The 18,160-nt window shown below is 42.5% G+C and overlaps 1 protein-coding gene across 1 annotated transcript; it reads left to right on the top strand.

The window, feature by feature from the left end:
* Positions 1-8,865: 8,865 nt before the first annotated feature.
* dusp6 (dual specificity phosphatase 6) lies at positions 8,866-14,415 on the top strand. Its single transcript, XM_042496224.1, has 3 exons — positions 8,866-9,868; positions 10,168-10,602; positions 12,759-14,415. The coding sequence occupies exons 1-3, from the start codon at positions 9,466-9,468 to the stop codon at positions 13,070-13,072; spliced, it is 1,152 nt and encodes a 383-aa protein (XP_042352158.1). The 5' UTR covers positions 8,866-9,465; the 3' UTR covers positions 13,073-14,415.
* Positions 14,416-18,160: the final 3,745 nt, after the last annotated feature.

Below are 18,160 nucleotides of genomic sequence, written 5' to 3'. Positions count from 1 at the left end.
CACAAGTCATACACCCGCTAAGTTGACTTCAGCTTTGGGATCATTAGTGCCATGCTTTACACATTTACAGTAGTCTCTTCCGGATGTTGTCATGTTGCGATCTTGAGATTGTAGCAGTTAACACAAATTCAGCAGATCCCTGTGAATGCTGCACGATCGTGAAGTGTATTAATTCACTCAGCCCTCTTTTTTACTCACTCTCTCTCTCTCTCTCTGTTCATCACATGATTACTGCTGCGGGAGTATGAGCTCAGTGCTTGGGAAAAGGTCTGTAGGACATTTCCAGGGTTTTAGGACATTTCTCCAATTTTAGGATGTTACTAGGATTTTAGGATGTTTCTAGATTATCAGACATTTTTAGAATTTCCGGACATTTCTTGGATTTCAGGGCTTTTTTAGGATGTAGGACATTAGGGACGTAGTAAGGCCCTCTGTAGGGGGCGCGGGGGATCCTCCACTTGCACTTTTTTTGATGAACAAGCTCTATTTTGATGCTGTTTTATGCACTCTGTGACCTTATGTGTACTAAAAGTACAAAAAAAAATTCAGTGTGAATCACTTTATTTTTATTGTGAGTTAAAAAATGGTTAGGGGGGCACCTGGCATCCTACTGGGGACAAGATTTGGCTCATGGATCATAAGTTGAGAATCAGTGCCATAGGCTGTATAAAATGTCAGCCCCTATAACCCACAGCTGTAGTCACTGTAGCGCTAAAACCCAAAAAAGAGTGTTTGCAAGAGAACAGCACGTACTGAGTGAGTTGTCAGAGGCATAGCGTGCTGTTCACCTGAGTGTGTTTGCGTGTGTTGCTCTGGTCTCGCCCCTGTGCAGATTGAATCAGTGTGATAAAAGAAGGAAGCTTGTTATCAGTGAGCAGGAGCCTAGCAGCTCCTTCTGTTTTGTCTCCACTGATCTTAAGCTCTGCTGCATGTGAGAGCTCCTCTAAGGAATCCGTCTTCATCACTTACGTCTCCTGTCTTCATACTGCATGGACATACTGCTTTTTGAATCACGTTGTTTGGCTTTCACATTGCATTGTCTTTGTCTATTCCAACCTTTACACCTAGTGTCCAGGCTGCTGCTATGTATCTGAAGCAGGCCCACAGGAAGCACACCAGGTTTTGAAGTCAATTTTACGAGGCCAGACTGTGGAATTACAACTTCTGGGTCGTTATGTGATGCCATGGTGCCCAAAAAGCCCTTTTCTCGTAGACTTACATTGTAAGAAAGACGTCTGTAAACCAGTGGATACCTTTTTTTGAGCGTCACAATCCCCGCAAAATGAATAATTTTACTATCAGTGCGTGATCCGTTCAGTCCCACAGTATCAAAAGTCTTGTCAATTAGCTGTTCACAAGTTCACAAAAGTGTTCAGTGCCCTTGTTCTATGGGCCCAACGATGCCCAACAATGACGATGAAGATCCAGGTAATTTTATATCCTGGAAGTCAAACTTTTCTGGCTTTGTGCACCACTGAGCAACTTTCAGAAGAATGAACGTATGCAAACGTATTTGATAAGGATCACGTATATTAGGTTGTTTTAGTTGTGACCTACATGCGTACCAAGTGAGTTTAGTACAAGCTCTGTTCCTAAACTGTTTCAAACATATCTTTGGCAACTTGTTGGCCGACATACACTGATAATGACATGACTTGATAAACTTAAATTGGTTGGTAATATTTGGGAATCTTATTTGGATATGTTATCTGGATAGCAGTATGCCCTGGGAATCCTAAACAGACAAAACCTTGATTGTTTTCAGAATAAGCGCTCGATTTGCTGGGCAGCTTGAACTAGCAGAGAGAAGCCAAGTTAGGTGACCTTTCACTTGTCAAGCAGATTATTTCTTCAGCATGTGGTCAGACTGTACAGATGGCATATACACCTGGCTGAGATCCGATCACATTGCATGCCAGATCATCTCCAGATGTTTTTGTCTGCGTACACTTCCATCCAGATTTTTTTCCCATCCAGATAATTCACATACAGATCACATGTTAATACCAAGTGTAAATTGAGAACTTCTAGATGTTCAGATTCACAAAACTTTATTCCAAGTAATGATTTTTGTGTTTGGCCATGGTGTCTATCACTTCTCACACATAATATTCAGTTCCTCTTTTAAACACCACCAACTTCCTGTGCATCATGCGCTAACACTAAGATTTTGCAACATTGTGATGTACACAGACGCTGTCTCATTGTCTGCCTCCGTCTGCCTCTCTGTCGTTCTCACACAATAAATTCCATGATAAGCCATGCTCCTATCCTGAGTATGTGTCATGTACATACACACAAATACGCAGACGGGCCTAGCTCCAGACCTGATTAGTGCATGTGGTGAGTCTTTGTTTGAGGACAAAGGATTTCCCCGTCTGAGACGAGCAGCCGGTGGCAAAGAAACAAGGAGGAGGACAAGATTAGCTGCCGAATGAGAAGTGAGGGTGGGGTAGAAGGGGTAGGGTGCAGATTGGAAAATATGGAAATTAAGTAAACTGCTCCGACATGGCTTCTCGATCCTCCAGTTTGAGTTTGAACAGAAGTCGGACGCTCCTCACCAAGGGGAACCATGTAAACGGAGGCGTCCCTGCTTTTAGTCACCTGGGAATTGAAACTCATTCTCCTCACTTGTCTTCAATCATTAAGTCAATCATTGGGTCAGTCCATATGGAAATGTGAACCGATTCAAATGTAAATGGCAGCAGAGACGGTGAAACTTTTAGGAAACAGAAGCAGTAGAGGACACACAACATTTTTAATGCTTTCTTCTCATGAACCTGTCACATATTCAGATTTTTTCTCCCAATTCTTTAGGAAACACTAGAATACAGAAAGGAAAACAAAAAAATAAAAGACCAGCAGCACAACCAGTAGGACATGAAATCCAGTATGTCTGCAGGGCTGTGGGAAATGAGGAACAAAGAGAGAAAGAAAGGGCTTTTGCAGGAGTAGAACACAAAGACAACAAGGCAGTAAACATGTCAACACATGATAGATGAGCCGACTGGAGAAAGTAACAAATACTATTGTGACACACTTGCAGTGGTGAGTAGAGTACTGAAAACCTACGCTCGAGTAAAAGTAGAATTACTTCCAAAAATAATGACTGAAGAAGCAAACAAAATCTGCCTTTGAGGACTTTGTTTCATAGGCTTACTGTTTGTTTTTACTTGTTTCATGAATAAATGTATGTTTAGTTTGTTTCCTGTTTTGTTTTGTATGTTCATTCCTCATGTGTTATGTCTGGTTTAACTTCCTGTCTTTGTGAGTTTTCCAGCCTTTGTAATTGTTGTGCCCCGCCGTGATGAGTTTCACCTGTCCCTCACTAGTCCTGCAGTCCACTCACCTGTTCTCACTTCCCCAATTAGTGTCTCACCACTCATACCTTCCCAGCTCCCTTTGTCCTTTGTCAGATTATCTGCTTGTGTTTTCTAGTGGTGTCCCTTCATTCTTGGATGGTCCTGTTGATTATGGTTGGCTATTGTTTGCCTTTTCAGTTAAAATATCCCTCTGGTCCTCCCTGCCTGTGCTGTTTCTGTCCTAACAAAGATGCTTTCCACCTCAAATATATGTAGCATAAATATTGAAGTTGGCTTTCCATGAGATTAAGTGTTCTCCAAAGCACACCAATTTAAAAGCCCAACAGACTGCTAGCTACAAGTTCTGTATATCTCATTATCATAATATCAAAGAGTAACACATGAAGACTTGAAACACCGGTACCTAACATTAGCTTGCTAAATGCAGTACAGTATATGCAACATATCCGCTAGATAATAACATGCAAAGGTAACATATCCTAAGTGCTGTCTTCCCCAACTCTCCATGTGAGTGCTCATTTTGTGCGATTGGCAATAAGGTGTTGCAAGTTATTTGAATTTCTGTATATCAGCACTGCTGTTTTCCTTTGTGAATTGGTGGCATGTATGACGAGCCACAATCAAGTCTTACCAAAATATTGTCCGTGATGCTCAAATGTGTTATTTGACAACCACAAGATGACAAATAAGATATTTTTCCTGTTTTGTCTTTGTTGTGGACGACAACTCTCTGAAAATGATATGAAAAATGAGTGAGAGTGAGAGAGACTGAATGAGAGGATGTGAGTCGTTCCCACAGCGTGGTCAGATTTCTGTTGACACATCGTGACGCCTTAGTCAGGTTGAGCAAAGCAAGTTTGGAAATGTTGCAACAGTGTGTTGACATGCAGTAGGTCCATGCTTTCAGTCAAACCTAACTGGCTTCTGACATATTTAATTTTTTGCTTCTTTAGACGGTGATTGTAGATTTCATGACAGGGAAGCTCATTCTCACTCTGAATTTGTCAAATAGCAACGCTCTGTCTGTGCTTTTAGTGTATGAACATGATGCCATCCCAGAGCGTAAACTGCTGACGCAGAGTGACACCTGAAACATGATAAGTAGACGCGGAAGGTCACTGAGAGAGCGGCACCATGTGATGGGTTGGGATGATAATGTGTTGCACAGGGACAAAGAGAGGGAAATGAAACAGAACGGGTGAGAGAAGATGGGAAAGAGGGGGCCAAGGGCGAAAAAAGAAGGGCAGAGGCAGAATAGTAGGGCGAGCAGCAGGGAGGAGGAGGAGGCGTTGAGGGGCTAAGGGAGAGGAGGGAGCAGAATTCATTTGAAGGTGAATAGAAACAGCTTGGCTCCATTCAGAGGGACTTCTGGAGGTGGAGGGGGGACATGCTGCAGGGGCCAAAGGGCCTGCAGCAGGGCTGCTACACACTTCATATGCTAACAGAGACGCTGGCAGGGACATAACACACACAGACCACGATGGTAATAAGTGAGGAGACAGGCTGCTGTGTGAGACGGAGTCGCCTGCCATTAGTGTGTGTGTGTGTGTGTGTGTTTGAGATAGGGAAATGTAGTTATATTTGTATATTGTAGATCAGTGATATGCAATTTTCGCCTTGCGGGCAAACTCTGGCACCCAGAATGGTGTGGGGTAATCCCCCAACTATTTTATAATTCACAATAAAAATGAAATGATTCTCACTGGGAATTGTTTTTGTACTTTTAATATACATAAAGTGTCAAAGTGCATAAAACAGCATCGAGATAGAGCTTGTTTATCAAAAAAAAAAGGGTCAGCATTGGATCCCCCGCCATGACAAGGGCTCCTTTCATGTCATCGGGTGTACTACATTATGAGTCTGTAATGATGAATCTGCTGTGTGTTTCAGAGGATGTTGTCAGTCGATTGATAAACTCCTCCTGCTCACTGATGCTATCTGGTTACAGAGCTGTTGGTGTCCGAGGTGTGAGATAGACAGGACACAGCAGAGAGATAAGTCTGCTGTCACAACACGTCTATATTTGGACAGAAACCTACACAACAGGTTTTAAAAGAAATCCACACTCAGTCATGATTGTGTATATGGTATATTGTTTACAGGACGATGGTATAGTATTTAAAGCCCCCTCCAAACATGTTTTTAAAACACTTTGCTATGATTAATATTTTGTTTAACAAATTTTTCCCATGGAAAACAAACTCTAGACACAGATCTACTCTTTCACCCTTACTGATAAACTCTATTTTATCTGACATTCACTCTGACCAACACCACTGTTTGCATAAGGTTTCACTTTCTGCTTTCTCCAGCACTGGCGAGGCACTAATAGTGCAAAGTGAAAGAGCAGAATCTCTAAAACATATATGTTTTAATACAATAATGTAAACACATATAATGCTACAAAATATCTACAAAATACTAAGAAATATCAGATAAAAATAATTTGAACTATGAGACCCCTGAAATGTAATTTAAAAAGTTATGTTATTATATTGTTATTTTATGTTTAATATCAGCGGGCTTCGTAGTCAGTTTAATGAAGATAGCGCACGGTTACGTCCACGACTAGCCACCAGCTGAGCTTTGATGGCAAGATTGTAAGCGGATGTAAACTGAATGGTTTTAAAACACTGCGATCGAGGCTCTAGAGGACAGCTATTAGGAACTGCCGCTAACAGCAGTCAACAATAAACCTGCCTTTTGAGTGAATTGTCTGTAGCTGTATGCGTGCGCTAACACTGGTTATAGTTATGGTACTTGGAGTACGTAATATTTTATAAAGTGGGACGCAGTGTAAAAAGTTTGAGAATCACTGTCTTAGTCTTATGAATGTATTGATGTATTAAATCCATTTTGAAAAAGATATACCTACATAACAAAACCTCATTACCTTATGCTCATTATTGTTGCAATACTAAACTGTACAAAAAAAAGGTTTTCTTTTCCTCAATCTTTCAGGCTTAAATACAGGCTAATAATTACAAATCTTTTTACACGCAGCTGTATACACAATATTAAATTAAAAAGATAATGATCAACTCATTATAACATTAGTTGGTTTTTTTTTTTACATAATAGGCCTACAAATTGTCTTGCAGTATACTCTAACTCTAATTTCTGCATGAGGATCACCATGGTTCATGAGATCTAATCTGATGAAGGTGTGAAGTTATCCTAGAGTCTGCAGCTCATCAGACCTCCTGAGTCTGAACAAGTGATATAAAATCAACAGGTCATCAATTAAAAGCCTTTGTGTGTGTTTACAGTCTGTAGCAGATGGCGATAAAAACACTACCTGTGAAAATGCTCCTTTTGTTTACCGGGCAGATGCATTTAGTTTGGGTGTGAAGGCCATTCAGCGGCCCCGATGGCTCTGGATGGACCGGCATCTGTCCGCGTTAAAAGGGTGTGAAGGACGTGGAGACGGCCTAGATCCTCCTGACTGATGTGACCACTGACGCTCACTATTGATGTGTTTACCGATGTGTCCTTACAAAAAAGAACCCTGGAAATCCCAATCCTATCGCAATGTTCCAATCGGGTTAATATAAATGCCACACTATGTGTAAGATTTTAGCATTATTTTATGGTTCAGCTGTATAACAGGATTATCAAAGTGATGTTCAGTAGTTACAGTAGTTAGTGTGTGAGTCTCATTGGAATGAAAGAGACAGAGAGAAAGAGAGAGGGAGACACGTCCACCACCCACACATCTGAGCCTCTTCAGTCCAGTGAAGGCTGCACAGACAGAAATAGCTTCAGTACTGTTGTGTGCTCAAAAAGGCGCAGATTGTTCAACTTGCTTATTTCCTGTGCTTTCCATAAAGAAGCTGCACACAAATGCAGTGAACGAAACTTGAGTAGATCTTAATTCTATACACTTCTGGTAGACTATTGTTCTACCATAATATTCCTATGGAGACTGTTGGGTTTATTCTGTTTACAAAATCTATTTGAATTATGAAGTTTTTCTTTTTCAACTTTCATCTTGTTGTGCATATGATGTAAAAATGAGCATGAATTTTGAGTCTCTGGTAGGCCTGTGTACTGGAACATGTCCAAATAGAATGCACAACATAAAGTTACAGGAACAACGAAGGTTGAACAGGACTTTTATTTGGACTAAATTAAAGATGTTGACACCATAAACTGGTGCAGTTTTCTGGCAGAGGGCCCCAAACCCCCAATGTTGCAACGAAACCTACACCCTTGGATGTTAGAGACAGTTTCTGTCAAAGACTGCGGCTGAAGTGGAAGTTGTCTCTGAGCATTCTGGCAGCAGTTGTTGTTTGGCTGACCTCTGACCCTCCAGGGTGGATGGGGCAGAAAAGAGAGTTTCTCTTTCAGCAGGGTGTCTGCAGGTCCAAGACAAATAGTTAGGAGCTATGCCTTAAGAGGCACAGTGGAAGCTTTTTACTGTCTTTAAAAAAAATGTTGGTTTCCTTCATGCATTGTTATATAAAGTGAGACAGACTGAAGTATGGTATTTATTTTCATATATGAAAATCAATCTTTATTACATATTGCTTGTTGATCAAAAAAGTTTTTACTGCACTTGCTCACACAACACTTCACGTCAAAGATAATGTTTTAAAAACATCACCTATTTATTTTTTTTATTTGGTTTATTTTGAACATTTAAAAATAAATCATAATACATTTATATAAAACAAGAACAAAAAATAAATGAAGAATAATCCTAAAGCAAACTCTCAATATACATATTATCATAAACAAGTTAGATTTCTGAAAAGGATAAGAAAGAATGATACACTCATATTATATTACCCCTTCTCTGTTTTTTGTTATATTATTAATATTAGTATTTCTTTTAATTTGACAAAAGTAAAATGATATTAATAATTTTCCAATTTTTTTTATGCAAAGCCCAAAAATCCACAAAGTTTCAATGAAGTATTAGTTAAACAATGTCCATCCTAACCCCTCCTAAACCCTGTGCCTCTTAAAAAACTATTGTCTCAATATTTTCTTCAGATCTGATTAACATTTAGACATTGCTCAAACTGTTAATCTAAACTTTTCCACAAATGTACCCAAATTTAATTGAACTGCTCTTCACAGTGACACAAATACCAAACTATAGATTCAATAATTAATGCAGTTTATTTTCTGGTGTTATGTTTCTGGTGGCCTTGCATTGGGAGGGCTCTCATCTTGAATTTTCTGAAAGTTCACTTAAAGTGAAACACAACATTATAGGCTTGGATTATTAAAGCCCAATACCTAGCTCTTGTATATCGCACTATCTCGCTCTCTCTTTCTCTCTCTCTCTCAGTCTGAGTAAAGGCCATTCTCCCTCCCTCCCTCCCTCCCTCTTTTCCTTCCTTCTCCCTGCAGCTCTTCTGTTTGTTTGCACTCACTTGATCCGGAGCGGAAATTCCTCTCCGTTTTTGTGAATGACAAACTCATTAACAATTCATCAACACGGGCCGCTCCATCCGGCCCCCGTTTCCAAGGCGACCGCTGCTGGGCCTCCTCTGATTGGCCGTCCGACATAATGTATCCAATGAAACGCCTCCCGATTGTAGCCATTCAGCAGCCTGGCGCCGCAGAGAGCGCATCCACAGCGAGACTGCAGAGCGGCCATTCACAGCGCAGACAGACGGAGGAACAGGCGGCATCCGCAGGCGCAAACACAGCAACACAGCCCGCATGGTTCACATCCACAGACGGCGACCCACAACAGCTTTCTACCCTGGATCTCCGAGGAGGAAGACAGAGGTGGAAGAGCTTTTGCGCGTGGAGCCGTGGAGTTATATAATAGCAGAGGAAGCGTCGCCTCGTCGCAGGGCCGGTGTGACTCATTGATAAATAACACGGGCTTTCTCCGGTCAGATGCATGAATGACCGCCAGTGAAGGCAGCCCGCACCCGGGGAATCTGTGAAGGAGACCCGCGCGTTTTTAATCCTTATCTTTCCAAAGCGCACGGGGCTTTGGAGGACATTTGGAGGTTTTGATTTAGCATTTTCTGCACTTTTTTTCCACAGCATTACCCCCAGTCCCTTGTGTTGCTGTGGGCCCTGACAAAAGACACTGTTTTTTTCCGGGGTTGCTCCTTCCAGCCTCCAGCTCCTCAAACTTCGCTTCTTTAAATCATTTTTGTGCACCTGCTTATAAATGCTTGACAAGCTCAAGCCCGTCGTCCAGCTCGACTCGGTAATGGCGATCAGCAAGACGGTGGGCTGGCTCCGGGAGCAGCTGGAGACGCGCAGGGACGGCCTGCTGGTGATGGACTGCCGGGCCCAGGAGCTTTACGAGTCGTCGCACGTCGACACGGCCATCAATGTGGCCATACCGAGCCTCATGCTCCGCCGGCTCAAGAAGGGCAACTTGCCTGTGCGCTCGCTGCTCTCCGACGGGGAGGACCGGGAGAAGTTCGTGCGCCGGTGCAAGACGGACACCATCGTGCTGTACGACGAGTACAGCCGGGAGTGGAACGAGAACGTGGACGGGGGGTCGGTGTTGGGTTTGCTGCTGAGGAGGATGAAGGACGAAGGCTACAGGGCCTATTATCTGGAGGGTGAGTGCGGTTCATTCACATTTTAGGGGCCCCGCGGCGGCGGCTCATTCATAGGGCAGATTCTTGCGCAGAGACGGAGGGAGGCGCGTTAATGTGAATCATATTCCGTCTTCGTTTGAGCTCTTCCCTCGCTTGTTTACATCTGAAAACACTCATTTAAAATGTCTTGAAAGTGTACTAAAACAATGTGTGAGCAAACTCTGTAGACATCTCCAGAGATTATAAAACGGAATACTTAAATGAGGTAATATACGCTCATAACGGCCTTATAATAGATGTACTTGTGTGACATTTTCCAGGTGGCTTCAGTAAATTCCAGGCCGAGTATCCAGCCCTGTGCGAAACCAACCTGGACGGCTCCTCCAACACCAGCTCCCCCACCGCACATGTGCTGGGCCTCGGAGGGCTGCGCATCAGCTCCGACTCGTCGGACATCGAGTCTGACATCGACCGGGACCCGAGCAGCGCCACGGACTCGGACGGCAGCCCGCTGTCCAACCCGCAGCCCTCCTTCCCAGTGGAGATCCTGCCGCACCTGTACCTGGGCTGCGCCAAGGACTCCACCAACCTGGACGTGCTGGAGGAGTACGGCATTAAGTACATCCTCAACGTGACTCCCAACCTGCCCAACCTCTTCGAGAATGCGGGGGAGTTTAAGTACAAGCAGATCCCCATCTCGGATCACTGGAGCCAGAATCTGTCTCAGTTCTTCCCTGAGGCCATCAGCTTCATTGGTGAGTGATGAAGGCACGCTGCAGCAGCTGCAGTTAAACCTCAGGCCTCTGAGTTTCAGACATGCACATTTACTTTTATGGCTGCAAATAATTATACATTTTACAGTGATTACATTGCAAATTCTGTTTTTTTTTAGTTTAGTTTGTACAAATGCCAGAAAGTGGGAGCGACTCTTGAAATTGAAATGCAAGTTTTGTTCATCTTAAAGTAAAAAAAAAATCAGTAAAGTATGCACGATAATATCGTCATTCATCAGTATCAACAATATTGGCTTTAAAATTAAATACCAGAGTTTGCCAGTTTCTGCTGACATCACAAACATTTTTTTAAATTGACAAAGTGAACATGTAAAAAACATCAACCCTATGTTTAAGTATTTTTCTTATTTTGCACAATGAATGAGTATTACATATGTGAAAGAGCATTGTGTTTAATGTCTCCATCTGCTGGTGTTGTGTCATATGATAAGAGTATGCACAATACCATGTTAAATCTACTACAGAAGAGACTTGATGATCACTAAAATTAGGCAGGGATAAAAGTGGCTTTACTGATAACAGTTATCTGCCAAATTAGTTGTTATGTGTTGGAATATCGGCTTTCGACAAAAAATCCAATATGAGTTAACACTTGCACAAAAGGAGAAAAGCAGGAACCAAGTCGTCAAGTGATGACTCGAATAATCCCTTCACAGCTATTTGCTCAGTTCCTCACCTGACGATTATGTGCGATTGTTTTGCAGTCAAAGCGAAGAGGCAGGAGCAGATAGTCGTGGACATAATCTTATTAATGAGATGTGTCTTATCGCTGCCAGGAAGTTCTTAGGTTCTTATTGTGCAATTGAGATTATATGAGGTGTCCCTGGCTGTGATGTTATCAGACATTCAGGCGGGGGCACACAGAACAGGCAGATTAAGGCCATTGTGTTCAGGCAGAGGAGGCTGCCTCTAATGGCACACAGGCTAAAATGCAACTGTGTACAAATGATTTGACTTCAATGGAAGACATCCTGGCCTATCTCTTGTCCCGGGGACTTGTGTAATTGCAGCACAAAGGGCGACGTTGAAACAGGAGAAGGGGAGGGGGGGTGAACAAGGGGAGGGCGGTAATTCGAGCGCAACAGGAAGGAAGTGGCATTGAAAGTAATCTAGGACATGGCATCTCTGCCCCCCCCCCCCTCTTCCACCCTCCACATTACAAAAGGAGCCATTTACAGGCCCTGTTGACATCCTGTTCGCCTTGACAGCATGCCCTCATGACTCCTACGTTTACACGCCCAAATGGCACCATTGTCGGAGTAACCCTGGCGAGCGGAAGAATGGTTTAATAGACCGTAATAGTCAATTTCCCAACTGGCTACTCCAGGCCAAAAAAAACGAAAAGAATGTCGGCTCTGTTTATGTGCGCTACCGCCGCAGCCCCTGTTTGTTGACTGACATGCCTGGGAGATAGCCAGGATAACAACTTCCGCTGCTGTCCCTATCCTGGACCCGCTCCAACTTCCAACATGGCTTGACTTAAATGTCACAGATGTTTATCACAAGTTTTGTTCTGTCTGTGTGGAAAGGGGCTTCGTTTTTCATCACTTGAAGAACTGCTGCGTTTAAAATGTGCACGTGATGCCCCCTAAACAGCTCCTAACTTCAAAAACACAAATAAAATGAAATGAAAAGACCACAAGAAACTTCTCTGACATTTCATTGGCTAGAAATTTCATTGATTTGTCATAAAACTTGCTGCCACAAAAAATGTTTCGACCATATATTTAGCAATTCTCAAAGGCGTTGAGTTTATAAATCAAAAAATCTTTCAAAAGTCTTCAAAGTCAGAGACAGACATGCAGGATTTTGTGAATCATTTTTTTCTGACACTGCCTTGTAGAATCTCAAAATAATTGGTAAAAAAATAATAATAAAAATCCCAAATATCCCTCACATCAGCGTCACCCAGAGTCAAGTTTTATGTTACAATAAATATTTGGGCAAAACTGTCCCCAATCCTAAGAAATTGGTGGGTTGTTTTCATCAATATTGGATTTTAAAAGTCTTAAAAAAAACCATCTGCCTTAACCCAGAGGAACCCTGTTATTGCTCTGAATCTGCTGTTTTCTTCTGGAAGAGGTCAATGACATTCCATTCGTTTCTCCTTCTCCCAGATGAAGCTCGAGGCCAGAAGTGCGGCGTCCTGGTCCACTGCCTGGCCGGCATCAGTCGCTCCGTGACAGTCACGGTGGCCTACCTGATGCAGAAGCTCAACCTGTCCATGAACGACGCCTACGACATCGTCAAGATGAAAAAGTCCAACATCTCCCCCAACTTTAATTTTATGGGCCAGCTCCTGGACTTTGAGCGCACGCTGGGCCTGAAGAGCCCGTGTGACAACCGCATCGCGCCGCCTAGCCAGCAGCTCTACTTCACCACCCCAACCAACCACAACGTCTTCCAGCTGGACCCCCTGGAGTCCACGTGAGGTCTGCTGTCACACCCCTCTCTGCTTTGCTGGAGGTTTCATTAGGCCTCCTGTTGGTAAAAGCTGCAAAAAGTCTCTCTTTTTTTCCGCCGTCTGCCATGGGGACCGAGCTCTTGACCTTATTGATACAGCTGGTTTGAGGCGCCTACTGCTGAGCGTGGTTACTGGAGGGCCGAAGCTGTCTGGTCAAGACGCAGCTGCTGTTGACTAAATGAGGAGAGACAGAAACGAGGAAGAGTGCAGATACTTTCTTCAATCTTGTATCCCTGTCGAACTCCTGGGGTCATATATCTCTTTTTGTCATTGTGTCTGAGGAAGTGATTTGTCGGACAGCTGGTGGGCTGGTGTGCCAAAGAGATTGTTCAAACTGGACAGATCTGAAATAAACTCTTTTTTTTATGTTCGTTTTGGGGTCTAGCACTGGTTTCCCCAAGACGTCAGGGTGCGACGTCTCCTTTGTCTTCTATGAAGACTTGCCTGTGTGGGGTTAAAGCACCCCAGCTTTAGATGGCATACTATATATTGGACTCGATTTTACACTTCTGGAGTCTTTTCAACCATTTATACATTGTGTATATATATCTTAATATAAAATACAGCAAAAGCCTTGCTCTAGTATATACCCTTTTCAACAAGTGGGTACCGAAGATTCTCTTTGTTTCATATTTTACTTTTATGTAAGCAAACAAACTGATCAGTATGTTTTAAGTTGATTATGCCAAAAATCAAGTAGGCTTTCCAAGAATTGTGCAAAAATGTGTACATGTGTAATATATTTGATAATCGCTTTATGTGTGAATTCAGCCGACAGGCCTTGTTTTTGCACCCACCCTCACAAATCAAAGTCACCTTGGTTGTTTGCCTTACGTTTGTGCTCAGAAGGTTTTTATTGAGCATTAGCCTCCAGAGAGATTCACTGATTTTCTTTAATTTTCATACAAAAACACCAAACTGCGAGCAGATTTTAGAGCTGTTTTTAATTTGGCACATAGACGATAGCATACGTTTGAGTCAAAACGGCCAACGTGTAATCTGGATCTCTGAAGGCTAATGTGAGTAATCTTCATCTGTGTACAAGTGGTAAAAGTCTCTGACATGTGGACAAAGTTAGGAGGCTTTGCTCACCTCGCCTCTTCAGGGAAAACTCTGTGAAATGCAGTTTTTATTTGTCAAGATGAGTGAAGAAGAATCCAGAGCTTTGGAGGGTTCTGTCGCCCCTCTGCACAGAGAAGGCCATTTTTCAGAGGAAGCCATCTTGGTGACCTCTGCCAACCCGCTCCACTTTCCTCTCTTACGAATGTAAAGAAAAGATAAGTTATTAATAAATTGCTATTTTGTCTACACTTTCTGATCTCAGTGTCTGTTTTTCCATTGCTTTGTGTTTTGTTTGTTTCCACAGTGCCGCGTTTATGTAAGTGTCTCCTCATCCTCGACACAGTTAACCAGCAGGCCAAGTCACGACAACAAAAACAGTCGCCGTGAATCATAACTGTCCACCGAGCTCATTAACCACAGTGCTCGACACATCTCACACCTAAATTTCCAGCTCAGAATTAGCATATCCTGCCTGTCACGTGACGCTTGTGTGACAAAGCGTTGTGCACACTCTGTCCTCTGCGGCAATCATTCACAAAGTGCAAAATGCTACTCAACAGGTACAAAGTGATTCCAGTCACGCTGTAAACAGCCAAACTGGTTTTTCCAGGTGCAGCGAGGGCTCCGGGTTCACACAAGCACTCCCTGTGGCACTTCCTGAAGGCGGGGCCTCTGCTGTCAACCATCAAAGGGAGCTGGAAGTTGCCAGATATGGTGTTATATGATAGCGAGCGCAGTGGTATGTACCTGTAAAGACCTGGAGGCCCAGGAGAGGAGGATCCACACAATCAAGGAGCGGGGGAGCGGGGGGGGGGGGGGGGGGCTGCTGTGTGGGAATGCGAGTCTCTGCTGAGCTGTGAAGTGAGCTGCTGCTTGCGTGAGAACACAGAGCAGAGTGTGTGTTATTGTAGTGTAGAGGAAGGGACAAGCAAAACATTGATCTCCGCACATCAAAGTTAATAGACAAATGGACGTCAGCTGATTGTAAACGAGGATTTACAAAGACGAAATGCCACGCAGCTCTTTTTGTCTGTGAAGTCCTTGATGGTTGCAACATGTATGAGCTCATCATGGTCCTTAAATTGAAGTTAAGATTGTGTCTGAGTCAACATAAACTGCCGCCTCACTGTGATTAACTGCTAAGAGTCAAGGACAGTGAATATGTATGTGAAACATTTCACAGAACTGGAGGCGTTACCCTGTCGTACGTCTGTATGTACGTACATACAACATACATGCTTCCGTCTCATTCTCGTTAGCATGATATTTCAAGAACGCCTTGAGGGAGTTTCCTCAAATTTGGTACAAACATCCACTTGGACTTAAGGATGTACTAATTAGAATTTGGTGATCAAAGGTCAAAGGTCAAGGTCACTGTGACATCACAAAACACATTTTTGGCCACAACTTAAGAATTCATATGTAATCGTGACAACATTTCACACAAATGTCTAATAGGATAAAATGAGGAAGTGATGGCATTTTATATCCAAAAGGTCAAATGTCAGCTTTGCTCTGTAATTATCTGCAAAAACACACAATCTGAACATTACTAAACATTATCGTTCAGGAACAGAAGGGAAGACGTTCGGTCAAATACTGACACCCAAGGTTAGGTGACACTAATCTTGGGTGTCAACCTTGAAATTGTGCTGCTTGTATGTATCTTCTGTGCTGCCGGGGGACGATGTCTATGAGACATCCATGTTTTCAATGAATGTAAGCTTTAACTGCACGGTGGCATATAACCGTGAGGTGGTAATTCTATTTTTTTTTCATCTTTGAAGAATCTGTTTTTTTAATTCAAAGAAATCATAATTATCTTGACAAAATAAATGGTATAATAGACTCTCTAAAGTATCTTTTTAGGTTTTATTCTTGAGACACAATCTGGCATGCAGCTGAACAAAGCCAGTGAATCATTGGCTATGTAACAAAGGCCTAAACCTGCACACTCATGTCCTGACGTAAATGATTTATAAAAAGACTCCTACATTTCAGTTGGTGCCAGCGCTCTCCCCTTTGCCCACTTTCCAGTTCAGGTGATATTTTTCCGTTTCCTGGGTAATCATTTCATAATAATATGACTCCTTCAATCCAACTGTAACAGCAGAGTGCATGCAGTAATGCGCAAATTTTGTTCCTATGGATCATATAGTTACTAATTTCCCATTTTATCCACAAGAATTTACATAACCAAGAGCAAAAACAGGAAACTGACAGTAACAATCCCTTTGATGTATTCAGGGTTTTATATTTGTGGTTTGTGCTGTATACAGTGGTATTCATTGTACCCAATACAGACAAATCTGTCTGTGATGTTCTACTGATATTTAATGGCGTCATCATTCATTTTTTTTCTTCCTGCTTATCAGTTTAAAGTGTCATGGGGTCTGCTCCATGCATAGAATGGAAGGTCACCAGTTCCTCACAGGATTAATGCAGATATACTGTACAGGCGATGAGTGATAACATTCCTTTTACTAATCTAATCCAGTGTCCAATCCATCTAAATTGCAGAACTAAACTCAGGGGAACATTGGCTAACCATACAACCTCCATAATGAAAGGCTCTTGGATCTAAATCAAATTTAAGTTTTTTTTCACGACCATTTAAAGATATTAAAGGAAGCCACATCTTTGATCCACTAATGGCGCGTTCCCACTACATGTTACCAGCTCTACTCCACTCTACTCGCCTTTTTTGGTTCTCCATTAGGAAAAAGTACCTTGTACCTGGTACAACCTTTTTTGGTACCTACTCTCCTGGGCTTCAAAAAACAAACGACCGGATACTGTGAGGTACTAAAAGGTGACGTGAAACAATGCAGACCACTGATTGGTCAGACAGAATCGTCACTGTGTCACTGCGTCATCAATGCGCGGCATGCATGGAGTACCCTGAACAGCGCAAACAGCAAAGCTACTGTTGTTGCCGCAGTTTCGTATCACTTTTATTTCTTTCCTGAAATGGCAACCAGAAAGATCACTTTGTGGTTGCTCCAGGAGGTGCAAGCATTCCTCATCTTACTGGCTGACAGGCGTATCCAGCGAGTGCGGGTCTGTGTGTATGTAGTTGTTTCTTAAAGAAACTGAGCATAATACACCACATGTATGCATAGTTCGAATTACGGGGGAGCGAAGGGGATCTCAGCTCCCCTGAAAGCCTCCCTTGAGACATTCAGGGAACTTTTGTCTTATAGAGTATATATTTTCTGCACATAAAGGTTCCTGAAATAATACAAAAAAATAGAAGTAATATGTTAATTTTGTGTGTTTATTCGCTCATTGCATTCCATTTCCGAACATCTGTCTCCCTTTTTAGCTTCCGTGTCTATCCCTGCTGCGGCCATCTGTGCGTGAAGCGGTGCTGCTACTGCAAATTAGTTTTAGGAAATAGTTGCTTCGTGGTGCTTTATTTCTTTCGACGAGGTACAAACTTGATGTCAGAAATAAACGTCTACTGCGTCCCAAAAGCAAAACGTGGATTTTAGTTGTCAAACACAAGAACTAGGCACTATTGGGAAAATCCAGGGTCTGTGGCATCCATTTCATCACCAGTAAGTATGCTTGTTTTAAGTTAACAATCGGTAGCCAACAGTCTGCAGAGGGAGAGAGGAGCTTTTGTATTTTTGTGTGCTGTGTGTTTGTTTTGTCATTTTCATTCTTCAAAAAATGCAAAACTTACTCATCTGACACCATAATGCACAACTGATTGGATGTCTACAAGCCAATAACAGTATTCCACATCATCTAAAGTGGACTTCAGCAGAGCCATGCCCCCTTCTTCAACAAGCATGGCCTAACAAGAGGCAAGAGGAGAGTGTAAGGTGCAGTTTAATCTACTAATCATAATCTTTAACTCTATAATTTCTGTTCAAATTGTGTTTAAGGTAAACATGAGGTGTTATATTACTTATACACATCAAAATATCATTCCAAAGCAATCATCCATTGTAATGAACAGGAGATCTGAATGTTACCAGAAACGAA

The sequence above is a fragment of the Plectropomus leopardus genome, chromosome 11 (assembly GCF_008729295.1).
Source record: "Plectropomus leopardus isolate mb chromosome 11, YSFRI_Pleo_2.0, whole genome shotgun sequence".
Lineage (NCBI taxonomy): Eukaryota > Metazoa > Chordata > Actinopteri > Perciformes > Serranidae > Plectropomus > Plectropomus leopardus.
The sequence above is the reverse complement of the archived record's forward strand: the minus strand, read 5'-3'. Positions and strand labels throughout refer to the sequence as shown.

Coding starts and splice junctions, on each gene's coding strand:
- dusp6 (XM_042496224.1), top strand. CDS start 9,466: ATGCTTGACAAGCTCAAGCCCGTCGTCCAGCTCGACTCGGTAATGGCG. Junction 9,869..10,167: donor CAGGGCCTATTATCTGGAGG/GTGAGTGCGGTT, acceptor GACATTTTCCAG/GTGGCTTCAGTAAATTCCAG. Junction 10,603..12,758: donor TGAGGCCATCAGCTTCATTG/GTGAGTGATGAA, acceptor TCCTTCTCCCAG/ATGAAGCTCGAGGCCAGAAG.